At 41.4% G+C, this 25,088-nt stretch overlaps 1 protein-coding gene across 2 annotated transcripts; it reads left to right on the forward strand.

Moving 5' to 3' along the window:
* Positions 1-975: 975 nt before the first annotated feature.
* On the forward strand, positions 976-25,088 carry ubald2 (UBA-like domain containing 2). 2 transcript variants are annotated; one of them, XM_088599453.1, is made up of 3 exons: positions 977-1,264; positions 10,321-10,377; positions 18,204-25,088. In XM_088599453.1, the coding sequence occupies exons 1-3, from the start codon at positions 1,145-1,147 to the stop codon at positions 18,528-18,530; spliced, it is 504 nt and encodes a 167-aa protein (XP_088455579.1). In that variant the 5' UTR covers positions 977-1,144; the 3' UTR covers positions 18,531-25,088. The 2 variants fall into 2 exon arrangements, with proteins under 2 accessions (XP_088455580.1, XP_088455579.1); XM_088599454.1 differs by lacking the exon at positions 10,321-10,377 and having other exon boundaries at positions 976-1,264.

The following is a 25,088-nucleotide window of genomic DNA, read 5'->3' on the forward strand; positions in this document are numbered from 1 at the left end:
GACAGGGTTTCAAGGATTTTTGGAGTTACTTTGCAACAACGCCGACTATACACAAGGTGATCCAAAATACTTGAAAGATGCTCTGTTGATCATGTCAAGAATACCATTGTTCCAAACCCCCCCAAAAAAGTGTTCTTGTGTATTTAACAAAATTGTCGGAAGGACTCCAATGGATTTTAGTTAATCCAATCTTGAAAACATTTACACAGCAGAATTCACAACTGAGATCTGTAGTGTAGGGTGCCGGTGTCACACAGGGCTCACATGTTAAAATAATACACAAACGTTTAACACCAGCGGTCCCTAGGACTCAAATTCCTCATCTGAAATTTTATGGGTTACGGTGACACATTTCGGTATTAACAAAATCCTCGTGTGATGGCGCTAGCAAGCTATCAAGAGAAGCTATAAATAAGGGATATCCCACTTTATTATAACTGTAAATAACGTCGTACCACTACCCGTTAATGCAGGATATATTTTAAGTAAAAGCGAAAAAAAAAGGTAAATAAACCTAACTTAGGGAAGGCGTCGCCTTACTATCAAGCGGAAAAAGCAAGCACTAGACACAAATCCCTCATTACCTGAATGGACATTTGAGTGGTGTAACGGACATTTAAATGTCGATCAATGGCCAATCGGAGAGAAGCACTAACGTCGACAGAATGCGGATTATCCAATTCCAACAATGAGTTTACAAAACAAAAAATACCTGCCAATCCCAAATTTCTAGAAAACCCGGCCAATGAACTCCGCCGGCTGAGTACCTTCCCGTGAAAACGACCAATGGAAGTGAGTCTTCAACAAACTCACTCTCTCTCCCTCTCTCTCTACCCCCGTGGCCAATCAGACGTCACATGTCCCTGAACATTACTGAATCGTAGTTATCGGTAGCCAATAACATCGCAAAGTGTGTGTGCTCCCGTTCACAGCCGTCCAATCAGCGCGCAGGACTGGCCGTGTTGTTGGTTGTGACGCTGAAAAATATTTTTGTTGCTGCTGTTCAGGCGAGAAGCCGAGTGGCAGGGAGGATCGCGGTGGGGAAGAATACCAGTGCATTTGTTTTGTTTGCGGTTTTTTTTAACCGTCCTTTTTCTACGCGTTTTTGTTGTTTTTGTTTTCGTTCTTCGAAGTGTAAGTTGCGATGTCGGTGAATATGGACGAGCTGAGGCACCAGGTGATGATAAACCAGTTTGTTTTGACTGCTGGTTGCGCCGCCGACCAGGCTAAACAGCTCCTCCAGGCAGCTCACTGGCAGTTCGAGGTGTGTGTGGTCGGACCGCACGGTAATGGGGAGAGGGCTGGGGCGGAAGGGCGCTACACCGGCAGCTACACCGGTTTTTACCTTACAAAGCATGAAAGTTGTGTCGTTGACATTAGTTGTGGGCTAATGTATGCCCGGAAGAGGCGAGGTTTTTGGTGGTGGGGGGGGGCTCCTTCTGCTTCTGCTTCTGCTTCTGCTTCTGATCGGCATTTGTTTTTATTTTCAACACGTTACCTTCGTGTTAAAAATATACCGTATACTCTGATTTTGGTGCAGTGTGTGTGTGTCTTACTCACGCTGCTTGAACGTACGGCGATTTCAAGATTTCCCCTTGAAATAGCCAGCGAGTTTAACCCTCGACCAAGCCAGCCCAAACGGGACTTTGATGTGATCCATTGGCGATCTACCTGTTCGGGAAAGCTCAAGGCAATTCAAATCAACCGCCTCTGAAATATTAAAGAAATAAAGATATTTCGTTTTGGCTGTTCCTGGCATATTGCAACACCGCGATCGATCATTTCCTTGTTTACATGCCTCTGAGCGATTAGCAGTTAGGAAGCACGCCGTGGCTGGTTTTACGAGAGAGGAAGGGGACGGCAGATGTAGTTTCCCCTTTTTAAGGGTACTGGTATTTGTTTATCATAGTCGCCTCCCTCTAACAATAGATGGTAGTTCTGTTGTTGATATTAAACAGTGCTTTCGTTTCTTCAGACGGCGACCGCACCTCAGGAAGGCGGCTGTAAGAACACTTTTCGGTCGCTAATAACGTGTCTTAAAATGATCAGTTGATCGAGCAAGTCCCGACTTGGCTTGCAGAGCAGTAGCGATTCCCACACAGGCATCTAAGATCTTCTGGAGAGACAAGCCCGTCGGAAATAAAAGACCCAAGTGAACTGGGGCTCCCTCTCAATCCCCTGAAAGTAATGGAAATAAAAAGAAACTGGAAAAGGGTGGGTTTTGAAAGAGGCGGAAGACCGATTCGCGACACTCTGGACATCAGGAATTGTAGTACGTTTATTTTTAGTGTGCCCTTGATCCCACACATTCGTGGACGTTAGTGCAGTACAGCGGTAGCTTGTAAGCTATTCATTTCAAGCCAACAACAGAAGTCTTGTTCGTACACTTACATACCCACGTACGAAATCTTCTCGAATGCGGACCCGAGCTCGGTCCATGCTATAAATACCATCATCGCAGTTAGTGTCTTGGAGAAACGATTCTTTCTGGAAGTCTTTTAAAGGTTATTTGTATGGACCGAAATTATACTACAATCCTAGAGTGATTTTCGAAGCATTTAACGGTGCTTCTTGCAGGTGAATGAAATAGGAACATCTAAGGCCGTGTGGTTATCACTGGGATCGGGCAGTTTGTCGATAGGTTGTTTGTCCAGGAGCGCATCGTTTTGTTTACATACTTCATGACAGGATTTGAACACCTGATTCCTGAAAAAAAAAATCGAGCTGTATTTTCACAGTGCAACAATAACTGGTAGGGCCTGTTGGGTGTGTAGGAAACAGTACTCACCATGACTGGTAAAAGCTGTTGCCACTAGTAAACAAGAGTGACACTACTTCTTAAATTTCATAACAAATGTACTAGCTGTGTCACTGTAAAAAGCTGAAAATTTTGGTTTCACAGCACATATGTAGCCCTTAATCAAAAAAGGAGTCTGTCATACGGAGTTTTGGATTAACAAATTGAAGTAGTCCCCAAACATTTGTAGGTTCAGCAGTTTAATGTAGTTGGCCCAAATAAATCAGTAGTTTTGCAACAATGAAGCAATAGGTGTGAATCATACCAGTTCTAGTTGGATAGGTGGTTAAGAAAGTGCATTGTTGAGGCTTTTAGTGAAATATTATAACCTAACATTTATGAGATAAATCTTCTGTTAAACAGCTGGCCTGGTCTGTTTGGCGATTGTGTAATTCTCAAGCTAGTAGGAGTTACCATTTAAGAGTCATAAGTTGCTGTTGTCTATTTGTTTCCACACAGCAATGAAGAGGAGCCATCACCCTTCTGTCACAATTCCTTCATCAGGCCCTAATACTTTCCTGCCTGTTTAAGTGATAGGTTTTTGTTGTGATCAGAGTAGATTGCCTTATAATTAAAGCTTGCTAGCAAAAATTAAATTAACAAAAGTGAGTCAAGTAGAGAACTGTACACTGTAAAATCTTAGAGTTGTGCAGTAAAAAAAAACTTCACTGAGATGTCAAATATGTCTTGTGTCAGATATGCCTCAGTGAAAATAGAGATGCAGTAAGTGAGAAACCATAGAAACACAATATGCCAGTGAGATGTCTGATAAAGAACGTTTCACCCTCTAGTGCCCTTTGTATACAGCATTTACGTTGATTTTTAAAGAAAGATAACACTTGGAAATGTCTTGTGCTGGGATATGTAGGGTTTCATGCCCTAATAAAGGTGCTGTAAATAGTTTAGTGAATTACAATGATGGGGTTTCTAAGGTTGTGTGAGACTGGTTCTTTAATATCAGAGGGAGGGCTAGAATACGATAAATGCAGAGAACAGAGGTTTCTTGTGTAACAGATCTGCCTCCCTGTCTTTGTTTGAGTGTCTCGATGTGTTGTAGAGCATGTTTCCACTATAATTCACCCTGTGGTCTCGGCAGTATCAGTTGTGAATTACAGTTGGGGGGGGGGGTTTCGTGCGCCTTGTCACTATGCAAATGTCAGCCCGAGCATGAGCTCTCAGATTCCCTTTGTTTATTTCAAGAGGTCGCCTGAAACCTGTCAGCTCCCCAGAGCTCTGCTCTTGAAGGGGTATTTCCGTCTCGCCATGGGGACAGTCAGCGAGCAGTTGAACGCGCGCGTCTCCTCTCTTTCACACGGTTTCTCGCCGAGGTGAGGTGTAGCTTTTGAAGCTTGCTGCGCCACCATTTAGAGGAGCCCCTTCCCCGAGAGAGCAGCCTGGAATGGCAAGCGGTCCCCTCGGAGGGTGTCTTCTGCCTTCGAGCAAGGTCGGAGGGCAGGGGCCGGGGGGCGCAGCGAGCATCTCGCGGCACTAACCCAGCCACGGCCGGAAGAATGCGAGACGCTATATTTAGGCCTGGGCAAGTAAGAGCAAACCTGCTAAAGACACACTATCCTCCAGCTGTTCCACCTCGCATTCCAAGCCCCGGTTTTATTGGTTTTGTTTTGAAGAGGGCTGCAGCCGTGTGGGACATGTTGTAGCGGTCAGGTGACCGGTGTCCGGCGCAGGACCAGGACAGCAATGTCCGGAGTGTAAGAGAAGGCAGGTGTGTCCATTTCAGAGATGGAATTGACTGCCGAAATGTTGTTTCTTTACATTTTTCTTTACCTTATTTTAGTACAAATCTTCCACAGGGTAAGAACACACAATAATAAAACCTTCAGCTGCAGTACCTTCCCAAATCATTGCACGAAGAAGCTTGCGACATCACACACATTGTAATCTGAAGAGAGGAAGCTATAGAGGAAAGGGGTATCTATTGGAGGCAAAAACAAGCTATCCTTTCCCATGAATGTGTTTAGGAGTTAAATTTGTCTCTATCTTTCTTGTATTTCCTTATAAACTGTCAGGGATTGAGCTAAACTAATGGTTTGCTGATCTTGGCTATTTTTAAATTGTGCTATGATTTTGTGGTTAGGCTGAAGATCCCAGCGATCAGGAACTTAAACAATGGGCTATATGTTATAATTTCAGGATAAGATAAATTAACTAAGTGAGTTCAGAATAACAACCTGAAGAGTGTTGTTACAGAAGCTTTATAATTTTGTGAGGACATAACCTCATTTTCACTGTAAAACGATTCTCTCATCGTTTTCAAAGGTTTCTTTAAAATGAATGATGTCAGTAGGTGTCACTTAAAACACTGAGTCTTAGTAAAATGTTAACTTCAACATCAGATCTGCTAATTCAGCTGGTTTCAATGTCCACACAATGTTTAATTATATCGAGAGTGTCAAGAACACATCATTGTGCATTTGGTATTAGATTGATATAAGGATGGGAGACTATAGTCAGCTACATTTATTTTCCATTACATTTGTGGCAGTTGCCATCATTTATTGTCAGTCTGATTATTTTAACACTGAAGGGAACTTTGCACCTCTTGGCTTTCACTACGGTATACCGATAAACCCGTAATGGGTGAGGTTGCAAGGATGTGGAAGCCCAAGAAAAATGAAAGACAACGCCCAGCAGAAATGTGGGCAGTGCCCTTTTGTTGCAAGAAAAGGACAGTAAAGATTTAAGCTCAGTCCTAAACCACTCCTAGGATTTCTATTGTGATGGAGTTTATTGGCAGCGTACCCTGTTTCCATGTCTGATTAGGAAGATTTAGAAAACCATGCCACAGGGGATTAAGCAGTCTGTACATGCTTTGTGAGGAAAAATACCCTCTTTTTTTTATCTTCCTGCTGGAAGACTTTGTAACAGGGAAACGGTGTTACTTAAGCAGTGACCACTTTATCCTTCCAGGTGTTTTGTTAGGTCTTTGAATTATGGCATCTTGTGCAGGCCTCTTGTTTGAGTGAGCAGAACTTGCGTTTAAACTATATCGTATCCCCAGTTTTAGGCCCCGGTGATTTTGAGAAGTTCAAGCTAACCTGGACCGTGGCAGTGGGCTGACTGGGAAGTGAAGCAGCCGGTCCACATTTGTGAGGAAGTTTGTTTTAGTGAAGTTCTCCCCATGTGTGAGACCTGGAGCTCAGGACCAGGCGGTTCTCGAGGAGCAACAGTCTTCTGGTGGTCAGTATAGAGCAGATACCACTGTGTCAGTACCAACACAGAGTACCTCTGTGGTACTTATTTATTGAAGGTCCCCTTTTTTGGATTCCTGCATGTCAGAGGTTGGACAGGAAATCCGGTGCTAATTCTGAGTGAATGCCAGGATGCAGGGCTCTCTCTATCTCCTTATTTAGAGCCTAAGCACAAATATGAACACTGGTGATCTGAGAACATTTTGTCTTGTCAGAAAACCTTTAGAAAAAAAGTATATTGAGAGCATTAGCGTATCCTACCAGCTGTCAGGGTGCACAAGTCCTTCTCCCCTCCCTTTCCTTTTCTTCTCAAGCTTTAAATGGTTTCTTACCTATATCAGGATTGTAAACTCAGCCCACTGTGAGCCTCAGTCTTTTTCCATCTGAGCAATGTGTCTAAAGTCTGTATTAATGTTTCTCTGCAGGCCTTAGACTATGTACCATGTAGTGCATCTTTTCAATTGTGAAATGCAAAATACTTTGGAAGAAAGCTTTTTAGTACATTTCCAAATGAGCAAGAAGACATAGCCAGAAGTATTCATTTAGGAGTTCTGGATTTTAACTGAAGGCTTGCTTCTGAATTCTGGTGAAATCTGAAAAGTACGCCCAGGGACAGAAGTCTGTACATTAATAATAGCACGCACAGTTGTCTGGTTTATGTGTAAGACTGAGACTGATGGCAGTAAACCCACTTTCTACTTGGAACACAATGTAATATTTATCACTTTGATTTTTAATTTCAAAGCTGCATTTTACATTTTTTCCCACTTCTCAGTACTTTAATGAGCTTGTGTTTAAGTTGAGAGTCTTCAGTTGTAACAGTTGATATATAATCCTGGTGAAAAGGCACATAAAAAACTGTTTCTATGTTCGTTTTATTTTTTTAGTGCAATATAGTATTTGTGGTTGTGTTGTAGAATAAAAGTGGACTGTAATGGAGAAATGCCTCCAAAGGATTTATTTTGTTTTTGACCTATTTTTAAAGACCCTATCCAAGTTATTACATTTTTTTTGTAGTGGTGTGAGCACAGATTTGGTATATGCTAACCTTAATGGAGTGGAATCAGGTTTTCTTTGTAAATACATTCAGTCTGTTAAAAGTGCATAGAAGTATGATTACTAGAAGAGGCTGAAATGTTAAATGTACTAAAAGCACTTTAAAGATAAATCTCTAGGGCCTGATGTTATCCTACGAGATGTACCTAAGAAAACAAGGCCTTTAACAAACTTCTTCCAACAGTCACTCAAATAAAGGGTAGTAAAAAAAGCTTTTGTAGCTGTAGAAAACCTGTAGATAACTCTTACAAAGGAATAAGTGAAGGTTAATTCCATGCTGAAAAGAGAAGAAACACAACTTTTCCACTGTGGAGCCTTCTCCAGGTGTGTATGTGAGATAAGTCTTACGTCCATTAAATGCAGTGATATGGAAATGTTAATTAATTGCACCTGAGCTAGATGATAGATAGATAATACTTTATTATTCCCGTAGGGAAATTGATGTGTTACAGCAGTCCAGCCCAAGACAAGCAAAACAGACATCAGAATAGTTATAAAACAAAAGACAAACAAAATAAATAAATACATAGGTGTGTGATCAGTATGGCATCAAGATTCTGGAAAATAGTCAACATTCGTTTAGAAATGGCAGATCTTGCAAAGTTTCCTTTGTCAAAAAGATTCTTAATATTGTGTCTTTTATACACAAGTACTAAAAGATCCTTTTATGGTGTGTTTTATATAAACTAAATCATGGAATAAAAACTTTTTAAAAGTATTTACTTGTGCTTAACGTTTTCAGATTGAGGTCACTCAGAAATCGGTTGGTGTTTTAAGATTTTTATAACTAAAGGACAAAGCAGAATGGTGGCAAAACCACTAGAGCTTTTTGTACCGATCTTGTCACTACTTTCAGACAGAGAGTAGTCAGCTGTTCTTTGTGATTAAACGTTTTTTTATTTCTGTGAATAAAACCTGATTTTTGCCTGAAGATTTTGTCTTGTGTACATGCCAAAAAAGTCTTCTGAATTACTAAATTATTTCTGCGTGTTTAAAAAAAAAACATTCTTAAATTTCAGAAACCCCTACTGATACCTTAGACCAAGAGTAAAAACTAGAAGACCCAGTAGCCCTCAAGCTACCCTATTGATATCTTTCCAGATTTGTGTCCAATCTGACAAATTTAGATTTGAAAATGCAGGTTTGATGGGCAGTTTCCACCTCAGGAGAAAATAACCAGGAAACTAGCAGTGATATGTTGTCCTTATATACAAAATAGAGTGAAGAGGATTAGTAGGTTAATGCTGATCCTAGTACCAATAGTTTACAGGATGTTCTTCAGCTTCAAACAGATGATCACCTTTCTAGGACTATAAATGCCAGCTCCACTGCCCTGCCGATTATAGTACTCTAGTTAAAGGTGTTGTGCCTGCTGCAGTAATGAAAGACTGAAATGACTGAGATGGTGGAGGAAATTAAATACTAACTGCAGAAGAGCCTGACTGTGGGATTTAATTTCCACATAGCAGTGTAAAATAGTTGATTACTAAAAAGATGCACATACTGTATGCATAATGCACAACGTGTTTTTTTTTTTTTAGTGTAAAAAAATTGTCACTGGGGAAAAAAGGCCTGTTGAAGTCATTGGTACATTTTAAATCTTGTTTGCCATTCTTTTCTCATTGAGATATGGCACATAATATAGAGCAGGATTTGTCAACTCTGGTCCAGTGAAGTTTTATTGGTCATCTATAACTAGCGCTTTCCCAGGACTAAAGTGTTCAGCAGTCACTGTGAATAAGGATCCTGGACTGCAGTCTTTAAGGAGGAGTGTCTGCCAGTTCTCTCTGCTGATGCTAAATTGATCATGACAATAGACGCTGATGAGTGTAGGTTACCTCTGTTGGGGGGGGAAAACACAGCCAGTGGCTTTTACTAAACCCAATATTGATTAATAAAAACAAACTTGTGATCTGAATAAAATGAATCAGAGCATGTTGCACAATGTTCAGTTGCTCCTTGGATAGGAAAAGAGAGAGATCTGGGCACATCCAGCAGATCTCTCTTTCTCACAGCGCACTCTTATGTGCAGCACAGACAGGCTACAGTTGCAAGCCAGTTGCATCATTCTTCGAAAGGGGCACAACTACGCAATTGCCATAGGCACTGTCCCATGTGTGTACTGTTTGTTCAGTCTAAAAATAAGTTCCCATCATTTACCCTTCGTTTGAGACAGAACATACTTAGGTTTGTCAGCACAACATATTTTTGTGTTCATTTCCAAACAAGCAGAAAATCAGTGTTGTGTTTTTTGAAGCCTGTTCCTATGGCAGATGTTTAATAGAAACAATGTAGCCCCTGCGAGCAACATATTTGACAAAGCAGGAGTAAATCCATGCTGGGGTGTGAGAGTAGCATCGGGCTTTACTGACGGGAATGTTCCTACTTCTCCTGATGCACTTGAGTGGCTTTGTTGTTAGGAACCTCTGTGATTGAAGACAGAGGTAAAAACGATTGTCTGGTGCTGTGATCCAGTGTGTGGGTGTCACAGGAAATGTAATTTCTTCTTGTAACCAGCAGTTAACATGCAGGACCGTGTGTTCCTCTTTGATAAGGAGGAGACTGTCGCGCAGGGAGGATGTGAGCCAGGCAGCCCTAGGGACAGAGACAATGCATCCCAGAAGAGCAGTTGATATGTGTGTCACGTTTGTGAAGCAGGCAGTCCCAGTGTCCTTTGCTGCGGTGCTGCTTTGTTGACAAACAGTAGAGGGAAGTGTTGATATTTGCAGAGACCAGTGCAACTTGCCTTAAAAAAAATCTTTCTAAATTTATACTTGTCCATCCCTATACAGCAAATAAAATTGGTTTCTGAAGAAACAGTGTATTAGGTCTATTTTCGTTATTCTTCAAACGTCTTGGAGGTGCTCATGGTGTACCGATGTAGATGTGTAAAGCACAGCACTGTGTTGAAAAGTAAAAGTAGCCTCCTGGCTTTTTATTGATCATATTTTTCCCTTGATAATGAAATGCCATGGTTTCCGAGCTGCGTGGATCTGTAGCTGAAGAAAGAGTTGAAGAAAACAAGAGCTACTTTAAAAGCAACCTGCTAGAAATGCAGCAGGAAAGACATTTTCTGTTGCACGCTCCTTCCAGTTTACTTTTGAGTAACAGTCCTTTTCACAGTCTAGACATTTTATTGGGGCTGTGCACAACATTTCTGAGGTAACAAAACCTTAGCTCATTTACATATTTTGGTATGTAAAGGATTCCTAAGCTGTCTGCTGCTTTTTAATGCAAATTATCCTCTCTTTTATTTAGACGGCACTAAGCTCCTTTTTCCAAGAAGCTAATGTTCCCAGTCACCACCCTCAGATGGTAAGTTAATTTTATCGCTGCTCTCTTAAAAAAAAAAAAACTGTTATCCCTCATTGCCTCCTGTGATGACTTTTAATCTCGCAGTTCATTTGGAAGCATTGTTAATAGCCTAACAGAACACAAGGAAGAAAGGAGAAAGAAACTAGCACAGTGCTCGAACTGTGTTAGTGTTCTGTCACGGCACTGAAATTAAATCTGGCCCAAAGTTCATTTATATGTGGTGCTCTGGAAAGTAAGGGGGGAAAAACGTTCAGGTGCTTTTCCAGTCTTCCTTGCATTATAACTAATACCTGTTTCTTATTGACCAAAGGTTACGTGCACTTACAGATTTTTCTATCAGTGCACGTACCTTGAGCAGTCAATAGTCTGTGCATTTACAGATATTTGTTAAGAATTAGATACATTATTTTTGCTTTAAAATAGGCTTACTAAGCAGTAGTGCAAAATGTTTTTTTTACAGACATTCTTCACATGTTCAGCATAAATTCGTCATAAAGCAGTACATCCATGCCTGCAGCAAAGTTCACCCAGGATGGCGGAGTGGATTAACACTTGGCAATTAGAAATTTGGGAGGAGAGGGGTTATTGTAAAAATAATCAAAGAAGCTCTTTGTAGTCCACATGCGTGTCGTGTTTCTTGGGTTGTGTGGAGGCTCCTGTCCCATAGAGTTTGACCTTGGTCTGCTGTGCTTGTTGAAGAGACCTGAATGGAGTGGCTCTGTTTTGAGTGAACTTTGTTACTGGGTATCTGCATGAGACTGCATGTGGAAGAGATTTTTCTTTCCCTGCTTGTTTTTTTTCTTGAACTCAGAAGGCACAGCCCAGAGTGCCTGGGTTTGTCTGTGTACATGTGCTTTGATGGGTTTTTGTTTTTCTGTTCCTTTCTTAAGAGCAAAGCAAGGTCCCCAAGTTCATAGTTGGGACTTGAATTGTTGTGGAAATGATATGGATTTCAAACTGCTCCTGGAAATTTGTCAAACACTAAGTAGGATTTGACTGTTTTTAATTATGTTCCTTTGCAGTGTACCACCTGACATATCACCCCACTTTAACTTCAGGAATACTTCCAAATCTGTGACAAATGAGTATTGGAACCAATGGCATTTGTTGTGATATAAGTATATTAATTATGTATTTGTCAAAATAATGGTATTGTAAAACGTAGCTGCCAGCATCCTAAAAGCATCCCTCTTCCTCTCAGCCCAGAGCAACTTCCTGCTGTGGTTAGATTTGTAGGGATTTAGCTGAGCCACTTTGAAGAAAGTTCTGTTATTCCAGCTCTGGAAGTGGACAGCTGATTGAAATGTTTAGTCATTTCCAAGAAACAAATCTTGCAGTCTAATTGATCTTCCAGTCAAATCAAAGCCAAAATTATGACCAGGAATGAAGAGTTTCAGAAATGGTCACATTCACTAGTGAGCAAGTTTCTATTGTGAATTGTCTGCTTTTATTTGTAATCTTAGTGCTCTCATTATGTTATGGATTATTGCATATATTATTGTCTGTGGCCACAGGATTTAACCCAATGTATATCTTAAATGAGTGTTTCTTTAGTTTTCCTTGTTAAAAACCAAAACATTTTTCATCATTTCATAAATTACACGAATATGAAAAAACTTGGAACTATTTTCTGAATTGGTAAAATGATGAACCAGAGTCCTCTCATCTGTAAATCTAACACTTAAAGCAGTCCAAACAGTCTTCTAGCTGTATGGTCACACAACAACACTCTTGAAAATCTTGTCCCCCACCCCTAGCAGAAGGATATACTGGTTATGTTATAACACACTGTTCCAAACAAAACCAAAAAAAACAAATAGGTGAACACCAAAACGCAGTGCTTAAGAAAACTGAAAAGCACAAAGGCTGATTTATTAAAAAAAGGAGTCTACATAAAGTTGCAGCTGGGTAATACCGAGCTTAGGGACTGAGAGGACAATAGAGTTTTTAACAGCAAGAGTCTTTGCTGAGAGGAAACATTGAAAAAGCTGGCAGCCGGATGTACACATGAGTGTGCGTGTGTGTGCAGGTTAGTGCAAGCCTGGTTTGTTTTTGTTTTGGGTGCAGCCATTACATCATACCACTGGAGGGAGCTTGAGGGGGGCAGGGCAGTGGAAGAATGTGTCTGCTGCCAGCTTTTCCCTGTGCGCAAGCGGAGCAGTCTTGTGACACACGCTGCGGCTCCCGGGACAGGAGATCTGGGGAAAGGGTTTCAGAGAAAAGTGGGGGTTCGGGGGGGGGGCGTGCCCACTTATGGGGAGTGAAATAAAAGCCTGCGGTTTACAGGCTGCTTTGCTGAGGGGGGTGGGGAGTGGGGGGGGAGGGTTCAGCCCAGACCTCTAATAATGTCAGAGACGGATTGAGTGTGAAAGGTAGCTGGAGGCTCTGTGGCCATGCAGGCCGAGTGCGGCAGAGCACAGCTTGTGAGTGAAGCAGAAAACCGGGTCTGATTCGTGCTCCCCTATTGCTTCAGGCGTAAATGACCTTTATATTGCATTGGCCATACAGAGAGCACCAATCTGTTGTTCAGGGGGATTTCTTCTTTAAATGAATCCCAGACTAGGAAAACAGTGGCTAAGCTTATGCATAGAGTTCCATTTGGATTGGACATGCTCTTGCATTGTCATCAGCTTTCCCTCGAAGGATACACTTCTGAAACAATTTCCTGTAGAATGAGTATCTTACCTATTGGTGGTGGTGGAGGGGAGACCCCATTACCCGTAAAGCGCTTTGAGTGGAGTGTCCAGAAAAGCGCTTTATAAGTGTAAGCAATTATTAATTATAATTAATTACCTAAAATATTAAGAATGAACTCTTATAAATTTCCAGTGACAGAAGTTATTTTGATAGAATATTTAAAACGGATGCAGATTGCAAAAACTAAAACTAGTTTCCCTCAAACTAGTGCCGTAGACACTCGACTGGATCGGATACCTTTCAAGTCATTCTAGCGCAGTGTTACCAGTCACAGAGGTGACTTGTTAGTTCCTATGTGTGATCACTCCTCCATGTGTTATTGGACAACAGTAATATCAACCGTTTTCCATTCTAACTTCAAAGTGCGTGCACCACTTTAGTGAATGAAGGCCACGTCATATCAGACGGATGTACTTTTTGTGAGGCCAAATGTGTGGCGAGCAGTAACAGACTCGCCAACACAGATGCCAGTGTTGCAATCAGTGTGTTTTAAATCGTCTCTCCAGACCCTAGTTTCGTAATAAGGTGGACTGCATTTCACTTCTCATCTCAGCCAATGAATGTTTCACTTCATCAATTCATCAATCCATCAGAGACATTTACCTCACATAGAAGTCCTATGGTTTACTTACTGTGTACAGTATGTAGCTGTATTATAATGTCATTATAATACACATACATACTGTATCATTATCCTTGTCACATGCTAATGGCAGTATTCCCGAAACAATAGGAAGACTCGTTTTTTGTGATTGCAAAATGGTGTGGCCAGAGCCCATTTTGCAGTTTGATTGAGAGGAACGCATTGGTTAGCAATTTTCTGTGCTTTCATTTTCTAAAATATTTATGTGTCCTCTTACCTTCAGGGGTAATCTACCCCCGATTCAGGCATTCAAAATCAAAGGCAAAATTACCCTCGCGGAGTCTGCAGTGAAACATAAAAGGAATGACTCAAGCGGAAATTGTGGGAGCGTGGTTTCAAAATTGAAAAAAGGACACAGTGTTTTACGCTGAGGGTTGTTGGAGTCTGGAACAAGCTAGCCAGCTATATTGTTGATAACCCTGACTTCTTTCAAGAAGAAGACCAAAAGGTTACTAGCTTCCAAAATACAAAATACATATCCTTTAAAACATTTCTTATGTTGGTGTATATATTCCTTCCCATTCCACTTCCTTAAGGATTCCTTAGAAGGATCTGCAAAATGCAGGAAAGTCTTGTCTGCCTCGCAAAAGCTGTGAGGGATGAGGGCAGAGGACGTGCACAGTCAGGTTTAAAGGATTATCTGACAGGATGCGATAAAGAAATGGCCACAAAGAGAACAGCTCTCTGTACTGGGCTAGGCTTAGTGACACATTGAGCTACTTACTCCAAGCATACCACAAAGAAGCTCTTATCAGATTGGTCCTGTGTATGTGCAATGAAGTTGGGTGCAGTGCCGAGGTGGTTATTTTGTACTGTTCAAGGGCAAATCGCAAACGGTAATGAACAAAACATCAACAGACCCCGATCCTTGTTATGTGTTGGCTTGACCAAATGAATAAGTGAGATTTTTGGTTGCTGTTGAGCCTGTCTATTGTCCTTTCAGTAAATGGGGGCATACAGAACACAAGGTAGGTTACATGAAAGATATTTTATTTAAAATTATCTACAACATGACTGTAAATTGGATGGCGCTGTAGTGCGTCAGTTAGCGTTACTGCCCCACTGCTGTTGAGTCATGGTTACTATTCCCATTTGGGCTGCCTTCTGTGTGGAGTTTGCATGCAATGCTTTCCTCCCATGGTCTAGCGCACAAGCTGTCTAGGATGATTGGCGACTCTTAGTTGTTCCCTTATGAGTGAGTGAGCGAGCGAGTGAGTGTGTGACCTGCCATGGACTGGTGGCCTGTCCGAGGTTTAGGTTTATAGACCACTATATTGCCTGCCCACTTCGGCTATTGTACTGGTAATGGTCAATACACCAGCATTGCACTGGGCAGCTTATGAAAATGGATGGATGGATGTCTGAATTATATTTTTTATGCTATTGAGGAAACACTGACAGCTCAACAGTGTCAGTTCTCATAATAGGACACTTTTACAGAGGCATGTAGGGTCAATATGTATAAAAACAAACCGTCTGTTTTTGACCTCACTCAATAAGCCTGTGTAAAATGAACTAACCTGAGGTTGTGTTATGAGATAATTGAGGTCAGTGGTCAAAATGACCTCATTTCACTCATTTTGTAACCTTTAAATTCAATACTTCGTGTATCATGGGTAGGTTTAACTTTGAACACCTCTGTCTCCTCAGTAGTAATTTTCAAAAGTAATTAGTCAACAGGTGTTTGATTTCATATGGCATGACCTCTATCAACATCTTGGTGTTTCCATTGGAAAAGTCATTTTCCCTTTGCACATGTATATTAACACCTGCAGGTTAAGACAAAAGTCTTTGCGCTCTTCAGTCGAGTTAATCTTCACTACTTTTTGGTTAATAAATTCTTATTACACTGTACATATTGATATGGGCTATGCTCAAAAGCCTCTCATTAGATTAAAAAAAACCGTAAATAACTTCCTAATTTAAAAAAAAGAAGCTTTTTAAACTCTTGTGCTTAATTAGCATCCTAGACATTGTTACGATTTAATTTTTTTCCCTGTATGTAAGAAGTTATAGTTGAACTGGAAACATTTTCTGACTAGAGTGCCAGGGCCAGGCTTACAGCTGGGCCACTGTCCACAGCGCTGTGGGTGTCAAAAGAAAATTCCACATCGGGAAAAACCCTTCTGATGAAAAGAGTTCAGGTGTATGTGTGTCCGCAAGCGAGATGTTTCACAAGTAACATTAAGAATTCATCTCTGTTGATGAGGTTTTATGTGTTAAGTGGAAACGTTTGTTAAAAGGAATTGAAATATTTCAGACAATTGGAGCGGAAACATTCTGTTTTGTAGCTACAGCATGCTGAAGCTCATTTTTTTGTGCTCAAATAGTGTGATGCAAGGTTATCGTATTTCAGATCCTCAAAAGAGGACACTTCCCACTACTCTAGCTCGTGTCTGATGTTGGGAAGGCCCCAAAACAGTTTAGCCCATGTGCCTGTTACCCTAAGGATGCCCCCATGTGGCCCCACTGGCCCTGCGTTTTTATTGAAACCCACAAACCTGGCGAGTGGAAGTCGGGTGCCAGGTGAATTAACCGGCCTTCAGAGGACAATACCAGTGGCTCACAGGTCATTGGGGTCACCTCTTGTTCGAAATAGTTCAGTTTTTTCTGGAGAGTGCGTTGAGTCTCCAGCTCTGCACCCTTTCACAGCGCACTGCTAGAGCAGGGTGAGGGTGCCATAGGGGGTTTCCCTGCAGTCTTTCAGGAGGGCATGTTTGAGTCACCAGCACCTGTGCATTGTCTCTCATTCTTGTAACTAGTATTAATAGCTGCTTTCTTACAAATAGAAACCCAGCCTTGAGGATTAATGCGGTGTTGTCAACTGCTGTTGCCGAGCAGTGTGGCACATGACTGGCCCATATCACAGCTTTAATGCTTTCTCACACATTGTGCAAGGAGGCGGCATTATGAACAGGAAATTAAATCTTAGTGTTAGTGTTATTTTCGTTGTGGTAACTTTGGTACCTTTTAATTTAGGATATTATTTAAGCATGAGCAGAATTCCACTGATTCAACAAAATGCTCTGCTTAAGACCTCATGAAACGCTATACTTCTGTTAATATTCGCTGTTGAAACAGTGTCACTTATTAATCTAAGATCTAAATTAAAACCACAACCATTCAGTTGCTTGCATTCTGCAGTGCTTTCCTGCTTAGAGTGTTCTCTTCCTTTGTCGTTTCAAAATGAGACCTCGTCTTCCTGAAAGGGTGCTTTCTTAAGCATGCCATTGTCTCAGGCTTGTCCTATTTACTGGTATGCCCGCTTCTGCTCAGTGCTTAAGGCTTGACCCGACCTTTTACACACTGTGTGATGGAATGGACTGCTGTGTTATTTATAGTTAGTGCTTTCAGATAAGCCTCCAATACCACTTGAAAAACAAGCTCCTTCCTGAGCAGCTGCCAGCCAGCCCTGCTCGTTCTCTTCACTGATCGCCAGGGCACATGCCAGTGTTTACTGTAGCCACAACAGAAGAAATTCTTAATGGCAAGACCAGCCCAGTCATCTAGCACATCTGAACCCGGCTATTCCATCACGGCGTCGAGATGAATTTCCTTCACAGCGTGGCCATGTACTGAGAGTCCTCTATTCACACCTGCTTCCACAGTTAATCCATCCATCCATTTTCTAATGGCTTCATCGAATTCAGGGGTGTGGGGGAGCCAAAACCTGTCCCAGCAAGCAACGGGCTTGAAACACCCAGAAAATGATACGAGTCCATCACAGACATGAACACACTCACTTCAGGGCCAGTTAACCTACCGGTATGTGAGAGGAAACATGAGGAGAACATAGAATCTGAGTTAACAGAAGGTCCATAATTGAACCCAGAGCCCCAGTGCTCTGCAGCAGCAATGCTAGCCACTGCACTACCAAGCTGTCCTCCTAAGTTAATAATATTATAACATGGAGTTGACTTTATTTTTCTGATGGAGAAATCAGAACTAAAAGCTGTATACGAGCTGTGATCTAGGTGTTGTTGAACAGTGCTCTCTCTGCTTTGTAATTAAATGTGCTAAACATGACCCTGTAAAGCGAAAGGAAAGGTAACTGTATTTTTTAGTTTTTTCCCCAATTCTCAGAATTATCTCACCCCCCCTTGTGTTCACGTTCTTAATACTGATATAGCCTTTATAATTCAACGTTTTTTCTGACTCTAAATTTTGTCAGCTGTTTCCTGGTACATGTGCACATTTACAGCTGAATGGTAATTTAACTTTTTAATTTTTAATTTGGTCATTGTCTCCCAGGTTAGGTGGAGAGCTCTCAGTAATACAGAATGTCTTGTCCTCCATTTTGTCTCGGTGTCTATAGAGATTTTGCCAAAGTGGGGGGGGGGAAAATCAAAGCTTTGCCTTAAGGTGTGTATGATTTTCAAGTGGACTATAAAATGCAGCACGGGATGATGCAGATGCTGTTGTTTCCCGTGTGCAGGATTCTTGAAAAGAAATTATTTTTTTTCGCCTCTTCCTCGTCTCCGTTTAGATGTGCACTCCACGCAACACGCCGGCCACCCCGCCCAACTTCCCGGACGCCATCACGATGTTCTCCAAGCTGCGGGCCTCGGACAGCATGCACGGCAACAGCAGCCCTGTCCCGGGCTCCATGGCCTGCTCGCCCCCCGCTGGCTTTGGCTCCTTCTGGGCCTCCTCGCCTCCCAGCCACCAGCCCGGCTGGCTGCCGCCTTCCTCCCCCACCAGCCACCACCTGCACCACCACCTTCACCACCAGACGCCCATGTGGCCGCCCGTATCCCAGCCCAGCAGCGCCCAGCAGACACCAGTGGTGCCCGCCCTGCACGGGCAGAGATGAGACTCTTGGGAGGGTGGACACATCTGGGAGGGGAGTGGTACCTTTCTCGTTCTTTACTTTTTCCTTTTTTTTAATAATAATGACAGAACTGTTGTCTTTTGAAGACCTTTTTTTTTTCTCGTGTGTGTGCATATTGATGTACGGCAAAGTACCCAAGCCAGGGGAGAGAACCACTAACAAAAAAGAGATGATAGGAAGTAGACATGTAATTCTTCTCCTCGAAAGGTTTGGGGGCTGGAATTAGAGAAGACAGAGACAAAGCACTGGAATGTTTTCATCTCTTCCGAAGACACAAAATGGCACTCAAGTGCTTGGATGGGGACTGTTGTTTTCTCTCCCCATTGGTCATCAGTTTCTTTTTCTTTCCTTTGCAAAAAGTCTTCAGGATTTCACACCAAGCTTCGCCAGGATAACATCCGTCTTTTCAGCCACGACCAGCATCCAGGAAAACAGGGGGAAAGCTCCTTTTTGTTGTATTAATCTTCCTTCTTCTCTCTCCACCCCTCTGGAAAGATGAGGACAAGTCTTAATTGCTTCCCTTGAAGTTGTTGCAGCAGCCTCTGTAAGTAGCTGGAAAACGACAAGGTAGGATGCCAGTTCTTTTCCCCGAGTGCCCACACAAGCTCTATACCTACAGGTGTGTAACGCGCACTGCCCCTGTCTGGAAAATGAGTCTCAATCATGATGGGGGTCTTCGGGACCCTTGTTCTGTCAGTGTCATCCACCTGAACATCAGGATCTACACGCAGTAAAGAAGTTTTGGACCACTGTTGTGTTCGTCAGGTCATTGTGCTGGAAGCAATAAGAATATGAAGCCACTATTAAGGTTCCATTGTTGAACGAATCAGTGGACATTCTGACATCCCCACACCCCATGAAAATCTGCTTTATTTAAGCTTATGACTAAAAGGATTCTACAAACCATGTTCCTTCTGTATAGAAAATTACAGTTTTTAATGATAAAATGACATGAACTCAATGGACACAGGAACACCTTTTAAACTGCATCAAGGATCGGCAGCTGTAATTAACACATTGGTTGTTCTGCACCAGCATCCATATGATTCAGAACTTGCGTCTTTTTAGTTACCAGTGGAGTTTCCTGTGGTGTTGTGGCTGGTTGTGGTAATTACCCCAGCAGGCTGCATGCCAGAAAGGATCATTCATGTACATTTAAGTTTTTTAAATGGATAAATCTTGAAACAGTTGAAACTAATGGTTGCAATCTGTGTGGTGGTTTGACACTGTGCAACCCTGGGTAACGAATTAAGTGATCAAATAGAAGAGTCAAGTCACTGTGCTCGAATGGAAAATGCCCGTTTCTAAACCTAGTTTGCAAATGTTTTGACGAAGGGGGGTTGATGTCTGTTTAGGGAATCTCTATGGATTCTGCCAAATTTCTGGTTTTCAATAATACAAACCTTTGTTTCTTACCAGAATCAGCACAATATCCTGCACTGCATCTACCTCTGATTGGTGGTAAATACGCACTGAAAATGGTTTGTTTTCTTATCTTAACTGCTGTGATGCTGAAAGACACTAAAGCCAGGTACATTTCACTGGTCTGAAGAGTGTGAAGACAGGTTCAAGAGACAGCTTACACTGTTTCAGGGACCTGAGCGTTACAGGCCTCCAGCAACACTCCCAAGCCATACAGACTCTTTACAACCAGTTATATTTGCCTGGAGGGCTGCATAGCATGAAATAGAGTGATGGGGAAAAGATTTAGATTTGAAAGATGACATAAAGCTTCCCAGTATGTCAAAATATTTGCAAATCTGTGGTTGATCTCCTTTGACATGAGACTGTCAAGTGTACGAATCTGTAGGAAAGATGCAATGAAAGTGGGTGTTGAGCACTGGTGTGACATCACTTCCCTTTAAAACATTTCTGTCGATATCATTGAAGCGGAGGAAAACATTTGATTGCAGCACTTTGATCCACTTCAGGTTTAAATATTTAGTCTTTGATACTTGAATACAAAGTGCTGGTTGTTTCCAGCTTCTTACTGTATTTTGGGTAAATTTGCAGGAACAGATGTATGAAGTTCCTCTTCTTGGCAGTAAACCAGAGCCGGTTTGTTAATTCTGTCCAGAAAGCAGTAGTGTGAGCTTTTAGTTTTACATATCCAGTATTTTTGATTAGTGGTAAGCCAGTTTAAAGTCACAGTTTTGGGGGATTTCTCAGTCACTGTGTAGTACCTGAATTAGGTAACATGAAAAAACGATACCACTGGGTAAAACTTTGAGTTTACCAAGCTGCTTTGGAAATTGCAATATTTCCATTAGTCACATCCAGCCACCCAGATCCATGGTGTACACAATTGATCCCCTGCTAGAAGGGGCACCAGTCCATTGGAGGACCCTGGCAGTAAGGGGCAAAGTAGAGTGGCCTGCATATGATTAGGAGGCAGGAGACAATTGGAGCAGCTGTCAGAAAGCTATGTGAACGTAGGAAATGCATGCAGATTCATGCAATTCACACGAATTCCTGAAGCCAAGGACCCAGGATCTAAGAGATTGCAGGGCGAACTGTAACAACATTGGCTATTTTGCTTTTTAAGAGCTATTTGTGCAAGAACCTACAGCTTGCAGTGGATCAAATTGCTGTGAAGTAACCAGCGGTTTCACTGCTGTAATATCTGGATTATTGATTGTTTCTGAAACACATTTGTTGATGGTGTTTGGGAAAACCTAAGCCAGGATGAAATGGAACTTTTATGACAACTTTTTTGCTAGATTACCAGATAACCTGAATAGGTTAGTCTTGACTAAGTGAGAATTGGAGATAGTAAGACGAGACCTAACTTGTCATCACAAAAAATGTTGATGGAGAAATTCAGAGATAATACTGAGGGATCTGAGGTCAGGCTGGAGCCATATTTAAGGTCTGCTTGAAGGTAGAAATCCATGTTTATCAATTGGTTTCAGTTTTTTAAGGAACCATAGAGACGTTACAATATCCTTTCACAAACATGTTTGTGCATCTGTGTTTCAGCACAGTTGTTCTGGAGATTCTTAATACAATATCTAATGGTCCTGAAGGGCCAGTATGTCTACAGGTATTCTAGAGCTCTTTAAAGCCTTGGTACCCAAAGCACCGCACGCAGTTGTTAAACTGGTCCAGTTTAGGTTAACAGCAAGCTGAGTTAGGTTCTTAAGAGGCAAGCTGAAATGAAAGCCTATGAACACTCTGACCTTCCAAGTCCTGAATTGAATGCCCTTGGTCTGGAGGATGTTTTTCTTATTTTTTGGGAGTTTTGGAGTCCCGTGGGTATTTGGAATGGACCTCATCAAGAGATCACTTTGAAACGTGTGGATTTCTAAGAGCAGGAAACACTGCCATGTGACTCGGAGACCATCACCAGCATTGTCCAGAAGACTCCTTTCACGGTCCTCTGTGTGGAAACTGTCTGCCGCCAGAGACAAGCATTTATTTCTCCTGTCCACAAAGTCACTTTGTACAAGTCTTTGAGAAAGTGATCTTTTTTGTTGATTGCTTTTGGAACAGGGAGATGTGTTGATGTTTTTTTTATAAAACTACATGATGCATCTGTCTTGAGTTTTAACAGATGGTTTGAATGACAATACTGTAGCTTCAACACTGCTTGGAAGTAGTTATTTTTATTTTGGCAGGGGCACAAACGCTCCGATTGATGATTGATTCAGGTATCCTAGCTTTGTGCAACAGTTTCCAGTTTCCTCCCAGTTTTTTGCTGCCCTGAGCTCCTGGTGTTGAGGTGTATATGTGAAAGTCATTAAGTCATCAGTCCTATACACCGTTGTCCGGAGACAGTGCTCCATTCTCTTCCATTCAAGCCAGTTGACAACAAGTCTTGGACAGAGCCTCAGCAATAATGTATTATTCAGTCAGCTCATGAAAATGGTAGTTGAGGCTTTTTTCCATCTCAGTGCAAAAAAAATCTAGGTTATGATTTTGTTTCTAACAACATTTGCATTTTATAGAACTATATTGGCAGAGAAAATTGAAATAGAGATTATTAAAATACTTCTGATATATTTTTAGAGGTATTGTGAAGGAAATTGTTGGGGGGGAAAAATATCCTCTTGAAATGTCTTTCAAGCCCAGATTATTACTATTTAATATACTGTACAATAAATGAATTGAAATGGTTAAAAGAGTTGATAAGAAGGTTTTGAAACGTGTTATAATTCTTACCCTGAGCTGTTGAACAGTCCTGTTTTTTTTCTGCAGTGGCATCCTCTCAGTGTTTTTAACACCTGAACTTTGTCTCAGTAGGTTTACAGTAATGGGTCCAGGGCATGTTTCCCTCCTGTCACCTTTGACCCCCATACAGAAGAGGGGGTGAAAACCAACAAAAAAAAACAACACATAGCGTCCATTGTTTCTCCCTGAGCTGCCAACACTGCAGTGACGATCCATTGCGTTTTAAGAGAAAAAACAAACTTATGGATTTGTTTGAGAATTTCCAGAAAATTTCCAGAATGTGGAATTGATGGACTCAGAGTGCCTCAGTCTACCAACATTAGCATCACAACAGATCCTGGGAAACTCTTACGGCATCTGTAAAAAGTTGTCAGGATGGTCATGTTGGAGAGAAATTACAGGATTGTTACTTAAACAGCTACAAGAGTGAGTGAGGGAGCCTGATGCTCTATACCCTGGAAAGCTGCCTGAACACTGGCACTTCAGTTCCCAGGTGAATGATTGGCTGAACACTGCAGGTGTAAGAGCAGGCCTGGCTCCAGCAATGGCCACTGTTCTTGAAATCTTTTAAGAGCCAGAGCAAACCATCAGGTGTTCAGCTATGCAAACTATAGGCAGATATACTGTAAGTCAGAACCTCAGCAGCAAGGCAAGGAATATTTCCATTTCAGTACTTTTCTTGAGAACTAATGTAGGTTCACACTTAGGAGAAGGCCAGTACCAATTCTGTTTGGTTGACACACCGTAGTGTAGCACTTTGTCTTTATCACATTTCTCCGTTTCACACCCCAGTTACCTCTGTACACCTCTGCAATGCCAGATCAAACAAAGTCATTTTGACAATAACCCCTTTAGAAATTTGGTGATTGAGTGTCAGTTCAACGAGGTAGTGTCGCCGTATGTCACAAAATTGGACACAGTTTGGACGGATTTTCTGAAATCTCAGTGGTCAATTTTATAATAGTAGAAGAATGGTAATCTGGAGTATCGTTTTAGGTGAGAATTCTCCAACCTTTCAGTTCAGAAAAATTGTAGATGTTATAAAGTTAAAAATTAATATTTGCAGTATGTTTATCCACTCCACATGATGGGTTCTTGTCATAGACTTACCAGTACATCACTGATGAAAAACATGAAAACATTTTGTGACTTTTCCCCACATGATTACTACAATAGTTCAATGTTGAAAATTGATGACTAATGGTCTGTAATGCATAATGGAGAGTTGTGTCCGGAACCAAGTTTAGATAACCCTGATAATATGGTGCATTCACACTACAGCTGATTGTGGAAAGTTAAACATAACCGCCATGTGACTTCTGTACACTTTTGAAATATGTGGGCTAAGAAACGTGTTCAGTTGCATATGTTGTGTCTACAGGCTTTAAAAACAACATTAGAAAATGCATTTTTTGTTGCTTATGAGTAACATTACACAATTTGAAGTGGCTACAAATGCTGTGGAAATTGTTTTCGAGAATTCTGTAATAGATGAAAGTGCCTACTGTAGAACTGTATAATTGCTAAATTAACATTTTGAAACAAAAGTCAAATGTTTGGGTCAAAAGGGTTAAGCTTTCATTCATTACTATAATTGCTTTCTTTCCACTAATTGGAATAGAATATAAAAAAATTTCTGCCTTCAAAATGTTTTTTTTTTTACAATGTAATTGTTTATATCTCAGGAACAGAGATCTCTGGTGAAGTGTTAGATCAGTGTTATGACTCAGTTGTGTAATCCTAAACTTGATACCCCCCTATGTCAGGCCCTAGTACCCTTCGGACTCCAGCGATGACCCTTTGAACCTGCAACCAAGAGTATACTGTATGTTAAAATGTGTTGATCACACTGACTACAAATTCTAGCAGGGTGTGAATGGCGAAGACTGTAGCATACTCATTTCAGATCAGTCACCACACAGATTTTAGTTTTCCATCAAATCACATTTACCAACATTTTGTAGATTTGTATGTATAAGTCAGCTGATTGAGCTGTATAGTGACTTTTCCTTTCGAACATTCTGTCCCAGCTGGCAAAATATGCACACTTTAAGCTTGACTAGGATTAAGTTACAGTAACTGGCCTTATCTCAGAATTGTGATTAAATGCTGTTTAGATGGCTCTGGACCTTTTATCCCAGTGACCACTGGGTGCACTACATCTGCAGCTGTAATAATGTTGTCAATGATGGCTTTCTGTCAGATGTCCCAATGATTGTCCCAGTTTGTACAGTACGAGGGAGTAACAAAAGTATAATAATGAGGCCAAAATTCTTTTGTATAAAAGGACAAACTGCTTTTCTTTCCTGTTTATTTCCCCTGTTGAAATTTGTATTTATATATTTAAAAAAAAAGTATTATTTGCTACCA

This window comes from Lepisosteus platostomus, chromosome 11, assembly GCF_059453375.1.
Source record: "Lepisosteus platostomus isolate fLepPlt1 chromosome 11, fLepPlt1.hap1, whole genome shotgun sequence".
Classification (NCBI taxonomy): domain Eukaryota; kingdom Metazoa; phylum Chordata; class Actinopteri; order Semionotiformes; family Lepisosteidae; genus Lepisosteus; species Lepisosteus platostomus.

Coding starts and splice junctions, on each gene's coding strand:
- ubald2 (XM_088599453.1), top strand. CDS start 1,145: ATGTCGGTGAATATGGACGAGCTGAGGCACCAGGTGATGATAAACCAG. Junction 1,265..10,320: donor CAGCTCACTGGCAGTTCGAG/GTGTGTGTGGTC, acceptor TCTTTTATTTAG/ACGGCACTAAGCTCCTTTTT. Junction 10,378..18,203: donor CCAGTCACCACCCTCAGATG/GTAAGTTAATTT, acceptor GTCTCCGTTTAG/ATGTGCACTCCACGCAACAC.